This window comes from Lagenorhynchus albirostris, chromosome 2, assembly GCF_949774975.1.
Source record: "Lagenorhynchus albirostris chromosome 2, mLagAlb1.1, whole genome shotgun sequence".
NCBI lineage: Eukaryota > Metazoa > Chordata > Mammalia > Artiodactyla > Delphinidae > Lagenorhynchus > Lagenorhynchus albirostris.
Genome location: NC_083096.1, coordinates 77,260,872 through 77,280,384, shown reverse-complemented (window position 1 = coordinate 77,280,384; position 19,513 = coordinate 77,260,872). Strand labels below are relative to the sequence as shown.

Here is a 19,513-nt window from a genome sequence, read left to right as displayed (position 1 = left end):
AAGTTGCACAAAAATAACTGGGCCTTGGTTCCTGTTACTTAACAGCTGGATGACTTTGGTTCAGTTTCCCAATACTGAAATAGAGAAGCGAATTCATGACCCAGTTGTCTCACAAGATTGTTGGGGTCATTCAATAAAATAATGTATATAGGGACTTCCCTGGTGGTCCAGTGGTTAAGACTCCCGCTTCCACTGAGGGGATGGGGGTGGGGCGCCGATTCCATCCCTAGTCAGGGAACTAAGATTCCGCCTGCGAGCCCGCGGGGACTGAAAAAAAAAAGTATGTAGACACATAAGGTACTGAGCAAACGAGTTGTTATAATTTAAGACTATGTTGACACAAACATCAAGTTGTCCTAATATTATTGTTTTTTAAAGATTATGAAATGAAAGAAAAATAAAATATCCTCCACGTCAGCAGATGAATCTGTCACCTCCACTCCAGGCTGGGTTACCTGCTCACCACCCAAAAGGACACTCCTAAGAAGAGCTTGAAAGGTGAACTACAACCCCCAGCAGGCTTTGCGCCCAAATTGCGTCACATAACCTCAGCTCCGGCCCGGGCCCAGCCCTCTCCCCGCCCCCACCATTCAGAAACTACAACTCCCAGGAGGCTTCACGGCGTCTAAACCGTCCTCTTTCCCCCCGCCCCCTGTCTCCCCTTTACCCGCGCCGGCAGCTCCGTGGCCGACTCGGGTCCCGCCGTCGGCGGAGCGGGCGCGCGCGCCGGGGGTCGCGCGGCTGCTGAGAAAGCCGAGCACGCGCGGAGGGAGTGGAGGCGTAGGGTGGTGGGAGTACGGCTTGCTCGCTCGCAAGATGGCGGATGAGGACGGGGAAGGGATTCACCCCTCAGCCCCTCACAGGAACGGAGGTGGCGGCGGCGGCGGCGGCGGTGGGGGGTCTGGGCTCCACTGCGCCGGGAACGGCGGCGGGGGAGGCGGCGGCCCGCGGGTTGTGCGCATCGTCAAGTCCGAGTCCGGCTACGGCTTCAACGTGCGGGGCCAAGTGAGCGAGGGCGGGCAACTGCGGAGCATCAACGGGGAGCTGTACGCGCCGCTGCAGCATGTGAGCGCCGTGCTGCCCGGGGGGGCGGCCGACCGGGCCGGGGTGCGCAAGGGGGACCGCATTCTGGAGGTGTGAGTATCGGGGCTGCCCGCCGCCCCACCCCTTCCCCTCTGTCTGTCCCTGCATTTCCCCTCTACCCCTGTCACCCTCAGGCCGCACCTCCCCTCAACCCCCGAACCGGCCCCCCGCCCCTCCATGGAGATTGGCCCTTTTACCTCCCCACACCCCGGGTTTCTGGGACCTCCGCACCCTCCCTGTAATCTCCAGTGTCCCAGTGCCCCTACTGCTTTTACCCCTGCCCCCATTGCTTTGGCTTCTTTTCTGCCCCCTTGCCTTCCCCTTTGGCATGCTGCTTTCTGCTCCTCGGTGCCCCTTGCTTTCCTCTTGTTGAACCTTTTTCTGCTTCTGACTGACAGCATCTCCTTTTCTGACCCAGCCACTGTGTGTCCTCCCCAAGTTCTCATCTTGAGCATCATAGTTTCTTGTTCTCCACCATTCCTTTTAGCCCCCGTGGACCGTCCCTTCTGCCCTCTAAACCAAATAGGCAGGACCTTTGGTCGGCTCCTACTTTTCTTCCGGAAACATCATCCCTCCACGCTGCACTCCTTTTTCTTTCCTTAGTTACCCTCTCCTTATGGTTAAGCACTCTATATTTTTCTGTCCTACCGTGTGTCCCTTTCCTCCCCTCTTTTTTGTATTCATACTCTGAGAATACCTTCTTTTCTGACCCTTGCTTTTTTTTTTTTTGATGGTGGTGTCGTCTTTGACACGATAGTTTCTCTTCACAGTAGTCCCCTTATCACACCAGTATTTTGAATCTAGCGTCTCCATCACCACATCCCTCTGAGAGCATCCCTGTTCTGGCCCCTGTCTTCACTTCTGCACCATACTCATATTTCTTTTTAGTCGGGTTTATGGTAGAGCTCTCCTTAGCTCCTACTTCCCCCCAACTACAGCCCCTTTTGGGTCTTTGACCTCCCCACTTTTTCAGGGCATGCCATTTTCATTCTCTCTTCTAGTCTGTTCTCTTGTGATATCATGCTTGACTTTATCCTATTCTTTCTCTCTGAGGTTGTTTTCCCTTCTTTCTCTTTTTTAGGCTCCTTCATGTTGAAACCCATCCTCTTTCCTTGCTGCAGTGCCTCCCGCTTCATATTCCTTCATCCTTACTTCCTCACCGAATACCTTAAAGCTCTGGCAGGATGCTGCCCTGTCTTGCAGTTTCTTTGCAGACCTCCTCCTACTCCTTTAATCCAGGTGTTACATTTGTGTTTTTATACTTTGTATTAAGATTTGTATAGTGATTGCTGATTGACTGGTAGGTGGTGTATGCTCTCATTGTCTCCATTCTCCTCAGCAGTCTTCAATCCTATATCTCTCTCCTGCTTACTGACTCTTGTATATTCTTTTTTCACACTTTTGCCCTCTCTTTCAGTGCTAGGATTTGCCCTCATGAATCTTTCTCTCTCTTTTTTTGACTGCTCCGCGCGGCTTGAGGGGTCTTAGTTCCTCCACCAGGGATTGAACCCAGGCCCACCACAGTGCAAGTTCAGAGTCCTAACCACTGGACTGCCAGGGAATTCCCTCTTTCTCATTATTATAAATGTTATTTTAACCATAATTTCCATAACCTTCAGTCTTTCCTCTAGTAGAACAGTAGGTTTATACAGTAGGTTTGATCAATGTTTCAAGGGGATAAGTATTTTGAAGGACCTATAGAGTAGTCTGTCCCTTCTTATTCAGCTTATGCCTCTTACCCTTATCCTTGACATTCTTACTCTATGGTATCCATTCATTCTGTTTCCTCTTACCTTCCACCTCAAGAAAGAGTAGTTCACCAAAGTAAGTGTTTGAAGCTATTATACCTATCCTCTGTCCTTCCTGTAAATAGATGCGTTCTTTTTTCTGTTAATGTCCTATGACTTTTCTGGTACTCTGGCAATATATTCTTAATTTTTTGGGTGTCAGGGCATTCAGATGCAGAATGCAGTAGTGACCTTTTGCTTTGTACCTGGGCACCTAATTCTTTTCTTTCTAGATAACTCAAAATCTGCGGCTGATGTTTCCTTCTGATAGAAGCTCTTGGAATTGTCATTTTCCTTTCCCTTTGGAAGTTAACTTTGTATCCAGCTGTTTATTTTTAAATTTAAAACTGAAGTATTTATTTAAAATTATAAATTTATCATAAAGTTCTAAATCATTTACTCTTTATTGGAGTAGAGTACTGTGGTTTTTGCAGCAGAGTCCAGATATAAACTAGGTACTCTAAAGGAGACCTCAGATGATTCCCCAGACAGACAGAAGGACTTGCCTCAGGCCCAGGTTCCAGTCTAGGCCCATTTCTTCTTCTAGAGAAAAGACATTACATTTTAGTGGTGATGAGTATACAACTTTCTCTCTTTTAGTGGGTGGGGCAAAAAGAGCACTCTTTGCTTAGAGAACCTTTTTCTGGAATGTTGTGATGATTGGACATCTACCTGGCATTGGATTCTCACCTTCCAACTGTATTTTGATTTCCAAATTCTTTGAAGTTTCTCTGCTACTATAGTGAAAATAGTAATAGTTGTAACAGAGCCAAGATAGGTGGTAAATTGTTTGGGTCCTCAACTATACAGTTTCTTTCTCTGTCCTTCCCTTCTTCCAAAGTCTACATCTTCTCCTTAGGTTTTCAAGTGAGAGGAGGAAAACAGAGAGCAAACAGACATTGTTCTTGAGGGATATCTGTATCTGCTACTTGTTTTGATCTTGGTTAGGTTGATACTGATTTTCCTAAAGCATTCTTTAGGCAACACTTTTTTCTGTCTCTCACCCATGTTCCTTAAATTAACCTCTCTGTTGTCCCAGGTAAGCTTTGCATGTTGATGAAGTGCCAAGTAGGGTCAGAGTAGGCATAGGTAGATTATTATTGTGTAGATGTAGTTTGTATCGAGTTATAGGTGGATGTCTGGACCTTCTTAAACAAATCATTGTTGATTAAGACTTTTCCCGATTTTAGACACTTTCCTCCAATATGCAGATTATTGTATTCCAATTTTCATATATTGCAGTAGTTTGGACAACCGATAGAGGTTTGAAAGAACAGGTGAGATTTACAAGAATAGAAGCTTGGACAAAAAAGAGCATTTTTTCTGTGCATTTCTTTAAAGGCTGCTTACCAAGGCCTTGTCCTAACTGAATCTAGGAGAAGTCATTAAATTAAATTCAATATGGTTTGGTTTGTCCTTTCTCCCTTCAAAGCTGACTAGATTCTAACTGGTTAGGGAAAGAGTCATGTTGCAGGGCTTGGTGCTGGAGTATGAACAAGCCTTCTGGGCTCTGAATCTTACTGCAGATGGAAAGTTTTCTTGAATGGCAATGTTAGCCTTCACCTTGTAATTTTTCCAGTGTAACATATATTGAGTGTCTTCCCTTTGATGTATATACACTTGGAGACTAGTGAGTAAAGGATGCTTTCAACAAATAGAACCAAAATAAATATGTCTTTGCACTAATCATATAGCATGTGAAGAAATATTAGACTTCAGGTGATTTTCTTAAGGTTAAGACAGTTTCAAGGGCTCTTGATTGATTTCTTGAGAGATGCCCTTAGGAGGGTTTAAGGGTGCAGTGGATATGGATATTGTACTGTCTGTTTTTGAGAGATTAGGTTTGTCTGTTGGCTAGTGTGTTTTGTCTCTTTGGTGTTTGGGTAATATGGTCTTCAGTAAGCATGGACCCTAAGGTTGGCTTGTAAGCGTTCAATATCATGATATATTTATGCTAGGCAGAGAGTATATGCCTTACTTCTTTTTTAAAAAAATTAATTAATTTTATTTTTGGCTGCGTTGGGTCTTTGTTGTTGCGTGCGGGCTTTCTCTGGTTGCGGCGAGTGGGGGCTACTCTACGTTGTGGTGTGCGGGCTTCTCATTGCGGTGGCTTCTCTTGTTGCGGAGCACAAGCTCTAGGTGCGTGGGCTTCAGTAGTTGTGGCTCGCAGGCTCTAGAACACAGGCTCAGTAGTTGTGGCTCATGGGCTTAGTTGCTCCGTGGCAAGTGGGATCTCCCCGGACCAGGGCTCGAACCCACGTCCCCTGCATTGGCAGGTGATTCTTAACCACTGCACCACCAGGGAAGTCCCACCTTACTTCTTGATAGCTACAAGATAATATAACTTTTCTGTATTAAAGTTAAACCATGAGAAAAAGATGTTTGTGGGTGTATATATATTTGTTTAGTGATAATTTATTTTAAAAACGTATAAATATGTCATGGACATTCTTTTTTTGTTTTTGTTTTTTTAAAATTTTATGTGAAAATTTGAAAATTGACTAAAAAGAGGTTGGGGCCACACGAAATATTTTTATGAGTTAAAAAAGTACATTCTTAGGATCTGCTTTCTCAGTTGTAGCTGAATTCTATTTGGCTTAGATTTTCCAGGTAGGTTTTGTAAATGGTGTTTGAAATCATGGTTATTGATCAAAGGAAGTTTTTATGGCTGTGATCCTCAAGCTTTAGTGAGCGTAAGAATCACTGGGTGTGCTTGTCAAAAGTATGGATTCTCAGGCTCACCCTTTAAAGGTTATGATTCAGTAGGTCTTGCACGGGGCCTAGAAATCTTTATTTTTTACTCCCTGGCCAGGTGTGGGTAATGCAGCCAACATACCCACCCCATACCTGGAGTGAAACTACAAGCCTTTAATTTTCAGTTCATTTTATTGTCATGATTATGTAGAGAGTCATTAGCTAAGACTATATGAACAAAGTGATTTATTAGGCTCTTGAAATCCCAGCCCTTAGGAAAATCCGTTCAGTAGATAGTGGACTAACTGTTGTATCTAATCATCTACACTTTATTTTTTGAATCTTGATAAGCTGTTGTAATAAAGGTGAGGGTTAAGAGGTAGAGCAAGTTAATAATAATTATTATGTTACTTTGCAATTTGTATAGTGTTACAGTTTGCACAGTGTTTTTACATTTGATCTTCACAAGAGCCTTGTGAGATAGGGAAAATATAAGCTCCTTGGTGGCAGGGACTATGTCTATGCTGTTTCTGTAGCTAAATATCTAGCGGCACATAGAAAGTACTCTTCTATAAACGCTTGCTGAATGAATGTATGAGTATTATCCCTGTTTCATAAGAGAGGAAACTGGGTGTTGCACTAATGAATGTTAACCAGAATTAAACCCAGGTCTTTGGAAGCTAAATCCAGTGTATTTTCCATTTCTTTGTTTTCTCAGCTATTCTTGACTGTTAATAGTCAACTATTCTTGACTGAAGTCACTTAAAATTCTTAAAATTCAGTCATATCCCTATGAAGTTGGATAGCAGTTGAACTTTGGTTCTATGATTTTGAAATGTAACCGTGTTATATCTTTATTTACCCTGTCTCTCTTATTGTTAAATTGGGTAGAAGACGGGGGACCAAAATAGGCATTCTTTGCCCTTATTTGTTGCTATCTTTATTAGTTATCAGTGAAGAGAGCATGACGATCGTAATTGCAACCCCAAGAAATACTTTTAATTCCATAGGTAGTGGAGGCGGCAAAATAATAAAACTAAATTTGAAAATAGCATTATCTTCCCCACAGAAATGTCTTCTGCAACGTTGCTGTGACCAGGAAAAGATTTTTTGTTAGTAACGTGAAGATTTGTTTGGGTCATATAAGTTATGGTGAAGAACAGTTCTTTTTCCAGCCACTACTTCTCCAGTTTGTTTCAGGAGAGGGTTTATTACCACGCTCTAAAGGATAATTGTTTTTTTAGATAAGTCCCGTTGGGAATAATTCTTATGATCTGGTAGACAAGCAAAGAGACTCAGTTGACAAGCAAACATTTATGATTTATGATCACTGCACAGTGCTTTGGGAGCATGATCTGTGGTAAGTTCATTGTTAGATGCTGACATTGCTGGCACAAAGGATATTGTAGTGGTTTAGGTTAGCGCCAGTTAGGGTCATTCTGTTCTTCTACTGTCAGCTATAGAGATGGTTTCTGTGCTTCACTTAGGCAGTCTAGTAAGAGCCAGTGTATGGGTGGTGCAATTCCAGGCCCACATTTGGAAAAAAAAATTTAGGCAGTTTAAAACCATTTTTAAAAAAATTGAAACTCATAGATTTTGTATTACACCCAGTTAAAAAAAAACAACACCTGAAACAAGTTTCACAAAACTGTGTTTACTAGTATCATGCACTCTGGTATTTTTTAGTCCGTCAGTATTTTGGGTTTTTTGTTTTGTTTTTTGAATGCTGATGGTGGCCCACTGCATTAATTTCATGACTCATTAGGTTGTAATCCACTGTTTAAAAACCAGTGATTTAGGGTATCAGTTTTATGATGTTGGCTAATAATCACCTCATGTTCAGCCTGGTACCACAATTAAGCACAAACTATGTGTAAAGTACTGTTAGGCTTGTATGAGTCACAGAGTCCCTGCATCCCTGCCCTTGGGAAACTTACACTGCAGTGGGGAAGGTGCATGTAAACAATTTACTGCATGTAAAGCAAAATGAAATAATGGAGATAAATGAAAAACACAATGGAGTTTAGAGGTAAGAAGAGTGAATATGCTTGAGAAGATTGGAAGATTGGTGGGTGGATGGGTCATAGAAGGCTTTTAAACTGTGATTGAAGGACAGGTATAATTTTAGTAGGCAGAAGAGGGGGAAAGATTTTATAGGCTGAAGTAACTGTGTGACCAAAGGGAGGATCTTAGGATAACAAGGAATCGAAAGTTGCTGTTTGTTTATAGACACCTGTGCTTCAGGTTAGATCAAATGGGGTTTTGATTGCCGTGCTAAAAAGTTTGGATTTTATTCTGTTTTTGAGGTCAGAATATCGTTATATGTGCATTAATACCCAGGACTCCCTGAGAATTTAGTTTTTATTTAATTATTTACCTGAAGAGGTTGAATAACATTTCCAAGGCCAAAGAGGAAAATCACTGTTAGAAGAATTTCAGAGCATCTACTCTCTTGGGCTGTCTTGTACTATATAAAGAAGGGAACTAAAGACAACTAAGCTCTAATGCCCAGAGCTGGGAGCAGCTGGTGAGGAGCTGGTTGCCTTTAATTTGTATATGTATTTTACTCACAGCACAGTTCAGCTTCTCAAATATCTGTTTCTCTTTCTCTTATGTTTTATATGACTGTACTTACTATTGTGTTTACAGTTGGTAAGTTTGATCCTATATGCCGTAGGTCCACTTGTGCTCTGCCCTACAGATGTTCTGTTTTAGCTGTACTCCTCTGATTTGAAGATGCCTCCTTTAATTTAAATCTTTTATTTTGGCAGACAGCATGTTGCTGGGAGTTGAGTGGGACGGAAGACAGACAGGGAACTTAATATGTATAGTACTAAGATTTATACCTGAAGTCTACATTCAAAATGAAAATTCTTACAAAGATCCTTCAAATAAGTTTGTTTATTTATTTATTTGTATGTGTTGGGTCTTCGTTGCTGCGCGCAGACTTTCTTTAGTTGTGGCAAGTGGGGGGCTGGTCTTCGTTGTGGTGCGCGGGCTTCTCATTGCGGTGGCTTCTCTTGTTTCGGAGCATGTGCCCTAGGCACGCGGGCTTCTGTAGTTGCAGCACGCCGGCTCAGTAGTTGTGGATCGTGGGCTCTAGAGTGCAGGCTTAGTAGTTGTGGCGCACTGGCTTAGTTGCTCCGCGGCATGTGGGATCTTTCCGGACCAGGGCTCGAACCCACGTCCCCTGCATTGGCAGGTAGATTCTTAACCACTGCGCCACCAGGGAAGCCCCAGATAAGTTTAAGAATTGGTGGTGACCGTACAGTGAATTTCTCCTGTCAGTATTGTGAGGGGTACTTCAGAATTAGATTTTGTGATATGGTATCAGTCAAATGCTAGGTAGTATGTGTGTAGTCTTTTTTGTTTATTATTTATTGCTCCCTGCTAACTAATAAGGTTTTCATATAGTTGAGGAAATACACCTATCTGCAAGGTATTAAAGTTGCAGAGTAAGGTACTGCATTTGAGTACTCTTATGTGTACTTCCTTTAATGAACTTCTGTTGTTATGAAAACATCTTTTAAAAAAATGGTTTTTGCTTAAGCTATCTGAAATTGCAGATTCGTATGTGAGACCTCAGAGCAAGACTAGAATGACAGGTCTGTGTATTCTGTGGACTTGAAACACAAGTAATTAGTTTACTTCTCTTTGGAAAAGTACAGAGCAGTCTGCAGAGTCAGCTGCTTGTGTGGATTTTCTCCCAGCTGCTTTGAAGAGGCTGATTACTCTTACAGAACTATTCAGTGTGATTAACCAGGAAGCTCTCTCTCTCCCCTCCAACCCCCTGCCCCCGACAGTACTTTTATATCTGTGGGCCTATCTAGTTATATTTATTTAGTATGTTTTGAAAATTGATTAACTTAATATTTGGAGATGTGATGACCTCTGTGAAAGTTTTGGAAACTTCTTCCACTTCTTTTGCTGATCAGTTTAATCATGATAAAGTTTGTAATTTAGTGTGCAGTTTGTCTACTGAATGTATCATGCAGGTTACTTAATTCTTTTTACCCAAAATTATGATCATTTTGATTCTGGTAGGGTTAAAAACTATTTTTTGGATCTGTTTTCTCAAGGTATGTAACTTGCATCTCTTTTCTTAGAAACGACAATGAGTTTTGTTCTCTTTACCTGGTGTTTTGAATCCAAGGAAATGTGACACTACAGTTTCCCTTTCTGAATTGTGTGCTAATAGATTATTTTAGATTTCCCTGGCCTACCAAATTATCCTTTATGTTTCTGATTTGGAAAAGGTCTTACTGTAACTTTCTTCTTATTCAATATGCTGAAATAGACTACAACTTAACAAAAACTGTACTGTAGTCTGTGTTCCTCAGCTTCCAAAAAATTGTGCAAACTTAATTTGGGTTAAAGGATGGTATTTGATTGCTGAAGGGCCATATGACTTAAAAAGTATCTATCTTGTTATTCATTTCTAAGGGCTTCTTACATAGATGAAGGTATTTTGAACTGTTTTTTCAGTAGTAGTGATAGATTTACACTTTTCCTCACACTCAAATACAGTACCTCTGGAGACGAATTGAATATTTAGGAAATGGGTGTTGGGATTCAGGGTGCAGTTTGTCACCGCAGGACAGACTTATCAGATCACATGAAGAAGCATGTTTTTAATTGCATTATGTGATAATTCAGAAATAGTAGTGAAATAGAACTTTAAAATATTAAGATTCCTCCTTTGGTAATTTACCTGACTTGCAAACTAAGGTTGTTGATAAAACAAGTAGATTTTATTCTTTAATTAACTTTCACTGTACACCAAACTAAAAACATTGGGGAGTTGCGTTTAAATTGGCCATTTAGGTAATGGTTCAAATTATAGCAGATCTCAAAGACTGAGTTGGTGTTAAGAAATGCTTTAGGACTGATCATGTTTGTTTTGCTGGTGAATAATTGATTGAGGGGGCCTGAGAAATAGGGTAGATAGGAGGAGAATGAGTTAGTCAGGTTAGGGAAACCATTATGGCTATTAGCAACTTTCTTACCTTTATCTAGCATTCATTATCCCCGCAGTGTGAAGAAGTAACCTATTTTCACATCTAGCTTTACATTTAAATTGAACCATAGAGTTGTTATATGCTGATCAAGTTTTTAAAGACCAAAGTTGAAAAGTAAGCAAACAAAAAAATCTTATCCAAACAAGATAAATGTATACTTTTATAGCTTTAGTATCGGGAAATTTCTTTAAGACTTTACTGGTAATACTTTAGCCTCTGTCGTGTGAGGAAACCCATTGTGCTTAAATTTTTTTTTTTTTTTTGTGGTACGCCGGCCTCTCACTGTTGTGGCCTCTCCCGTTGTGGAGCACAGGCTCCGGACGCGCAGGCTCAGCGGCCATGGCTCACAGACCTAGCCGCTCCGCAGTATGTGGGATCTTCCCGGACTGGGGCACGAACCCGTGTCCCCTTCATTGGCAGGCGGACTCTCAACCACTGCGCTACCAGGGAAGCCCCTGTGCTTAAATTTTTTAACTAAATGTGGTACATTTAGTTTTTATGAGATGAAACAATATAATTATAATAGATTATTCCCAGAATTAACATAAAATACAGGCTGCTTTTTAAATGTCAACATGTTTATTTCTTATTCCTTCTTCTTACCTCATTTTGCTATCCTTGGAATCAGTGTTTATTTTTTAAAAAATTAATAAAAACAATTTACTTTTATTTTCAGTATATTTCAGTAAAAGAAAACATAGCCTCACTTTGGAATTGCTTACATAATTGAATGTCATATTTTACTCTTAACCATTATTTTTATTGCTACCCACAATAGAAAACAAAATGATCACTAATACTAAGGCTTGAAAAATGTAGAGCTTGCATAATATTTTTAGTACTTCCCTCTAAATAGTGAAACCAGTATAAAAGTTAAAAATAAGGAATTAAATTATGGAAGTGCATGAAGGAAAACCAGTATTGAGTTTATGTGCTAATCTTAATAATTTTTTTTCATTCACTCAGGGAAAACTTTTAATGAGTGCTTACTACATGACACATACAATATTAGACACTGGGGATAGGAAGCTGAATGACATGTAGTCTTTGCACTAAGGAATTTTAGGTTTGGTGGAGAAAGCGGCAGCCTTAGGTTATTTCTTAAGAATAGTTGACCTGATTCTTATTCCTCCTCCCTAACCTCCCCCGTCCTGCCTCACCACAATGGGATGAACAAGTTTAGAGCAATTCCTCCAAGCCGCCATAAGTACTCTTCTGCCCTTAGTTATCTAAACTAGTAATGCAAGTGCCTAGAGACTATGTGCATATTCACAGGAGTCTTCCAGACACAAAATGTACTAAAACTAGGAGGACTGTATAGTTTATTGTCCAGACCAAGACACTTGAAAGGGGCCCATTAATTATGCTAGGATAAAAGGTGTAAACTAGTTGTGTCCTGGCCATGTGGAGCACAGATCCAAAGCCTTAGTAATTTTAATATAGGAGGCTGTTTTAAAATTCTAAGACTAGAATTTTGTATTTTATTAGGAGGGAAATGAACAAGTTTGTTTTTACTCTTGGTGTCAAGTTGTTACATTGGCCTATGGATAATTATCAGATAACAAATGAACTTTTCTTCTGAATAGCTTGATTATAATTTTATATTGATTTTTAAAATACCTTAAAACCTTAAGCCTTATTATAGTTTTTTTTATTGAATGACAAGATTCATTTATTTAGAAATAAGTCTACCTGTGTAGATTATATTTGTTTCCTGATTGCCTTGGAACTAGAAGTTTTGAGGAATCTATTACTCCTTCCCAAGTAGTAAACCCTTGTTACTTGTGGCTGGAGGTATTATGGTCGAAAGACAGATGATGCTTATTTGTACTTTTCCTGCCTCAGGCAGCATTCTTTGTGAATAGAACACCCAGCCAAAGGTAAAAAGTCCCAGTAATGGTGAGCAGCTTCTTTGACACGTTATTTATTCTTTTTTCCCTCTTTGGGAAGACTAGATGCTGATTGACATACCTCTCAGTTTCTCAACCCTGCCAGGGCCATACTTAATCGTTATTAGTACTCTCTTTTGCCCAGCATTAAATTTTTGGATGTAGGTGCTTTAAAATATTGGTATAAATGTTGAATTTTGCTTTTGATACTTAAAAAAGGCTTTAGTAAGGGTTTGTGAATTAGGGCTCTCCATAGAATGCATAGCCTCTACCGTTATAAACTTCCCCCACCAGAGAGGTACATTTGTTAGAATTGATGAGCCTGCATTGACACATCATTGTCACTTAGAGTCCATAGTTTATTTTAGGGTTCACTCTTGGTGTTGTATATTCTATGGGTTTGGACAAATTTGTAATAACAGTATCTGCCATTGTATACAGAGTAGTTTCACTGCCCTAAAAATCCTCTATGCTCTGCCAATTCATTCCTCTCTCCCCCTAAGCCCTGGCAACTACTGATCTTTTTACTGTCTCCATATGTTTGCCTCTTCCAGATTATCATACAGTTGGAATCATATAGTATGTAGCCTTGTCTTCTTTCACCTAGTAATATACATTTAAGTGTCCTTCATGTCTTTTTATGGCTTGATAGCTCATTTCTTTCTAGTGATGAATAATATTCCATTGTCTTCTGGATCTACCACAGTTTATCCATTCCTCAACTGAAGGACATCTTGGTTGCTTCCAAGTTTTGGTAATTATGAATAAAGCTGCTTATAAACATCTGTGTACAGGTTTTTGTGTGGACAAAAGTTTTTGACTCCAAAGAGCGTAATTGCTGGATCCAGGTGGTAAGAGTATGTTTGTTTGTTTTTTTTTTGCGGTACACGCGCCTGTCACAGTTGTGGCCTCTCCTGTTGTGGAGCACAGGCTCCGGATGCGCAGGCTCAGCGGCCATGGCTCACGGGCCTAGCCGCTCCACGGCATGTGGGATCCTCCTGGACTGGGGCACGAACCCATGTCCCCTGCATCGGCAGGCGGACTCTCAACCACCGCGCCACCAGGGAAGCCCAAGAGTATGTTATTTTTATAAGAAGCCACCAAACTGTCTTCCAAAGTATACCCTTTTGCATTTCCACCAGCAATAAATGAGAGTTCCTGTTAAGCCATATCCTCATCAGCATTTGGTATTGTCAGTGTTTTGGATTTTGGTCATTCTAGTAGGTGTTTAGTGGTATAAAATTCATTTTTTAAATTATAAAAGTAATGTATTAGTAATGTTAGAAAATTTGGAGACTAAGGAAAAAAAATCACCTATCTTATCATCCTAACACAACTACTTTTTGTATTTTGGCTGTCCTTTTTTAATGTATTTGTTATGAAGTCATACTGTTACATATAATTTGTGATCTAATTTTTAGAATTAATAGACCATTTTCTAGAATAGTTTTAGATTTATGGAAAAATTGAACAGGTAGTGTAGAGTTTCCATATATACATCCCCCACTCCCACCATACAGTTTTTCTCTTATATATGGTTATTTGTTACATGTTTAACATTTGTTAAAATAAATGAACCAATGTTGCTACATTATTACCAGCTGAAGCCCATAGTTTATTCTGATTTCATTAGTTTTTACCTAATGTCTTTCTATTCCGGGATCCCATCCAAGATACCACATTACATTTAGTTGTCATGTCTCCTTAGGCGCATATTGGCTGTGACATTTTCTTAGTCTTTCCTTGTTTTTGATGACCTTGACACTTTTTTTTTTTTTTTTTTTTTTTGTGGTACGCGGGCCTCTCACTGCTGTGGCTTCTCCCGTCACGGAGCACAGGCTCCGGACGCGCAGGCTCAGTGGCCATGGCTCACGGGCCCAGCCGCTCCGCGGCATGTGGGATCCTCCCGGACCGGGGCACGAACCCGTGTCCCCTGCATCAGCAGGCGGACTCTCGACCACTGCGCCACCAGGGAAGCCCCTACCTTGACACTTTTGAGGAGTACTGGTCAGGTATTGTATGCCTGACTATTAGAATTTGTCTGATTTTTTTTCATGATTAGATTGGAGTTTTGGTGATTTTGGGAGGACAGTCACAGAGGTAAAGTATCATTTTCATCAGTTCATATCAACTGTACATACTATCATCATTATTTATGACTCTTGATATTGACCTTGATCATCTGGCTAAAGTAGTTTGCCAGGTTTCTCGACTTTAAAGTTGTTCTCCTCCTCCTCTCCCCCCTCTTCATACTGTACCCTTTGGATAGGAGTCACTATATGCAGCCCACACTTAAGGAGTGGGAAGTTATGCTTTTCTCCTTTAGTATGTAATAACTGTATAATTTATTTGGAATTCTCCATAGGAGAAGAATGTCTCTTCTCCCCTGTGTATAAATTTATTGTCATTTATTTATATCAGTATGGGCTCATGGATAATAATTTTATACTTCGGGTTGTATAATCTGAGACTGCCACTTTATTTTGTTGCTCCAGTTGTTCCAGAATCAGCCATTGGTAGCTCTTTCAGTTGGCTTCTGTGCCCTTCTACCATACTCTCATCAATGTGTGTTTTTTTGTTTTGTTTTGTTTTTGAGCACTTCCTTACTTTCTGGTACTACACAGTGCTCCAGGCTCATCTTGTGTGTTTCCTGCCCCAGTCCTAGAATCAGCCATTTCTCCAAGAGGCACTGGTTCTTTTTACTGGAGAATGTTATTAGAAACCAAGATCTAGGCATTAGGTGTGGTTCTTGCTAAGAGGGTGTACTTTCAGGCCCTCTCAGCTGTCAGAGCAAAGAAATATATGTGTGTTTATTAACCCCTGTATATATACATATCTATAAATATTTCTATATGTAACCATCTGTATCTATATTAAGTTAAACATGAGTTCTTACTGATGTCTCTAGCTTTTCTTCATTACCATATGGATGTTTTATCCCCTTCCCCTTGCTGATTTGTACATTTCCACTCCAACAATGAGAAACTTGGCTCCCTACATGCACCATTTATTTACTTAATTTTTCAATTCCAGTATACATGTGTAGTAATACCAGAATTGTTAACCTGTACCCCTTCGGGAAACAACTTTACTAACTAGAATACAGTACTTATGTGCAGTCCCTTTGGCCTTTAATCTTACAGAATTCATTCATTTCCAGTTACTTAGGTCTGTACCTTTTCCCTCCTACCCGCTTCCATGAGGTTTTTTGAAATAGAGGCCCGCGTACTGCAAAAAAAAAAAAAAAAAAAAAAAAAAAGAAATTTGAAATACAGTTAGATTCTCTTGTTATAGCCTGGAATTCTCTGAACCTATGATTTAAGAAAAAGTTGCATACATTAAGGTTTACTCTTTGTGTGGTAAAGTTCTGTAGGTTTTGACAAGTGCATCCTCTCGTGTATGCAGTGTTACAGTATCATACGGAATAGTTTCTCTGCCCTAAAAATCCCCTGTGCTTCACTTATTCATCCCTCCCCTCCCTCCAAGCCCCTGGCAGCACACTGATCTTTGCCTTTTCTGGAATGTCATATAATTAATTGGAATCATACAATATGTAGCCTTTTCAGATTGGCTTCTTTCCCTTAGCAATATGCATTTAAGACTCCCGCATGTCTTTTTGTGGCTTGAGAGCTCATTTCTTTTTATAGCTGAATGATATTCCATTGTCTAGATGTACCACTTTTGTTTATCCATTCACTTATAAAGGACATCTTGGTTGCTTCCAGTTTTTGGCAATTATGAATAAAGCTGCTGTAAACATCTGTGTGCAGGTTTTTGTGTGAATATAAGTTGTCAACTCAATTGGGTAAATACCTAGGAGTGTGATTGCTGGATCTTATGGTAAGACTATGTTTAGCTTTTTAAGAAACTGTCAAACTGTCTTCCAAAGTGGTTCTACCATTGAATGAATTGCTGTTGCTCCACATCTTCACCAGCATTTGATATTATTGTGTTTTTTTTAACCAGTCAAATAGGTATTTAATGGTATTTGCAGTTCTCCAATGATGAGTGATGTTGAGTAACTTTTATATGTTTATTTACCATCTGTATTTCTTCTTTAGTGAGGTGTCTGTTCAGATCTTTTGCCCATTTTTTAATACATTAAAAAAATTTATTTATTTATTTAATTTGGCTGTGCTGGGTCTTTCTTGTGGCCCACGGGCTTCTCTAGTTGAGGCTCATGGGCTCTAGAGCGCACAGGCTCAGTAGTTGCAGAACTCGGGCTTAGTTGTGGTATGTGGGATCTTAGTTCCCCGACCACGGTTAGAACCCGGGCCCCCTGCATTGGGAGTGCAGAGTCTTAACCACTGGACCACCAGGGAAGTCCCTGCCCATTTTTAACTGCCTTGTTTTCTTATTGTTGAGTTTTAAGGTTCTTTTATATTTTGGATACAAGTCCTTTATCAAATATGTGGTTTCCAAATATATTTTCCCAGTCTGTGACTTGTTTTTCTTAACAGTGTCTTTCACAGAGCAGAAGTTTTTAGTTTTTATAAAATTCATCTTAGCAATTTTGTCTTTCATGGATCACATTTTTGTTGTCTAAAATCTCATTGTCATACCCATCACTAGATTTTCTCCTGTGTTATCTTTTAGAAGTTGCATTTTTATAATCCACTTCTTAACATAACATTGGCCCAAACATATTTACAGATTATTTTGTTCTTCATATTTACAATTTTAAATGGTTGCTTTATAGTTAAATTGTTTTGCTATAATTTTCTTTATCATTCATTTCCCCCTATTGCTGACTTTTTGTAAGAACAGAAATTTGGAAACAACCTAAATAATGAACATACTTGTACCTTGCTTTTTCTGTGTTCAGGATTATTTCATTTCTTTCAACAAATACTTGAGAATGGTCCAAATGCCACTATAAAGTTCTTGCCCTCATGGAACTCATATTATGATGATTTCCTTAGGATAAATTCTCAGTAAGGCCATTTTGGGTTGAAAGAACATGAACATTTTTATGACTTTAGATGCATATTACCAGTGAAATGGCTTTCCGTTTTCTACCTGTTTATGTAGTCATCGTCTCATTTTCCACATAAGTTAACATTAAGAGTAATTGAGATAATAGTTTTGTGCTTTTAAAATTGTTAACCAGATTGTTTATTAGAAAAAATGCAAGCGTTTTAGAAACCTTTGACCATTTACTTTCTCTAGTTGTACTTCTCTTGTCCTGTCAGTAAATTAGGTGTTCTAAAATGTTATTATTTCTGAAACAAAATTCCAAAAAGTTCTTGGTATTTAGTGGTCTGGCATTGTACTTTGGTACAGACACGATCAAGCTTGACTTCCTTTGGCTATTTTTATTGCTTATGCATGTCTGAATCCCTTATCTCCAGAGTGTAAGGGCAAAGTACAGCATGATTGCTAATACAATTAGTCAGTTATGTGACTTGATTGTTTGCTTAAGTTAGATATCAAAGAGGCAGAGGTGGATGAAAAGGAGTCAACCTAAGCCAGCCAGATGATTTAACTGCAAAATTTAAAAGGACATGTCTTTACATTTCAGTAGAGTAATTCCTTGTTTTTAAAGTCTAGTGTCTAGTATAGATGTACTCAACAACTGGGCAATGAACCAGTGAAAAGTCAAAGGAAGGGTTGTTCTTTTGATGAGTTAGGGGACTGTTTTTCTCCAACTTGTAAGATCTTCACCCAATTTCCAAGAAAATATATTGCAGAGAAGATAGGGAGTTTGTTTAAAAAACTTTGTGTAATTGAAAAGATAGAAAAGCTATGTTAAATTTTTAAAATTACCCATAGTTACCCTAACTTAGCTATTTTCATAGTTTACATACTGTGTCTATTTGGGGGCAGAAATATCTTACGTGCTCATAAGATCACAATGGACGATATTTTTATATTTTAAATGCAAAAAACCTCAATATAGTCTTTGTTTTTTGCATTTTACATATTATAAGGACTTTTCCATGTTTGCATATAGTCTTCATAAATATGTTTTGAGTTGTAAGTTCATTTGCTTGATGTACTTCAATGTTATTAGAAGTTTTTCTAATGTTAGCTATTTGGCTGGACAAATTCTTTTTCAAATACTCTGTGAGAAGAAAATGCTTTACAGCCTTGAATGCTTAAAAATCTAAAAAGGGGATTCTAGGACTCCTAAAAAAGATCAATTATATTTATAATGTAATACAATAGTATTAATCAAGTGTTGAGTGAGTTTGATGTTTCTCACATTATGGCTTTAATAAACTAGACGGAGATGCTGTTGCTCTCTGGCTTAATTTTATAATCGTCTGTTGCTGACATTCTTAACTACACTAGGCTTGAAATACGTGTCCTGTTGTTTTTAGGAGGTTAAGACAAAAGGCCAAAGCAGTAGTAGGGGTAAAACTAGCTCTGGCTTAATTTTCTCTTCATTATTTTGTTGAAATAGGCTTGTAAGACGTGAAAGTATTGAAGGCTTAGCTTATTTTCCACAAAGATATGGGAGGTGAAGGAAAAAGGGTGTGTTTTATCCATTAAACAATTTTGTACTGCAGATATGTGTAGAGATTCATCTATTAGGATCTTCATAACAACATTGTCAATAACAGCAAAAAAAAAATTCAGAGTAATCTAAAAATAGAATAGGGGCTGTTTCACTCTGATGATGGACTATTTTACATTTATAAATGAGGATATTATATAATTTTATTTTAAAATCAACTTTATTGAGGTTTAATTTACATACAGTCAAATGCACACATTTTGAGAGTTTTAAATCTGAGAAAAGTATAGATCCATTTAACTACCACCCCAATCAAGATATAGAGCACATATATTACTTCAGAAAGCTTCCTTGTGTCTGTTGTACCCCCTACCCCTGCCCCCTCGCTGACAGACAACCACTGATCTGATAATTATCACTATAGAATAGTTTTGTCTATTCGGAACTTCAAATAAATGAAATCAAATCAAACAGACTCTTTTCTGTCTTCTTTGCTCAGTGTATTTTTGAGATTCATCCATATTGTGGGCATCAGTAGTTTGGTCCTTTTTATTGCTGAGTAATACTCTGTGGCATGAATGT

General features: G+C 39.2%; 1 protein-coding gene across 7 annotated transcripts in view; it reads left to right on the top strand.

The window, feature by feature from the left end:
- Positions 1–660: 660 nt before the first annotated feature.
- SNX27 (sorting nexin 27) overlaps positions 661–19,513 on the top strand; it is an 83,865-nt gene continuing 65,012 nt past the window's right edge. For 2 of the 7 annotated variants that reach the window (XM_060138635.1, XM_060138624.1), the window contains exon 1: positions 661–1,136. In XM_060138635.1, the coding sequence (XP_059994618.1) occupies positions 817–1,136 (320 nt within the window). In that variant the 5' untranslated portion in view covers positions 661–816. Of the gene's footprint in view, positions 1,137–5,039; positions 5,147–19,513 lie in introns of those variants that run through there. The other 5 variants (XM_060138642.1, XM_060138663.1, XM_060138649.1 and 2 more) reach the window with 5 other exon arrangements.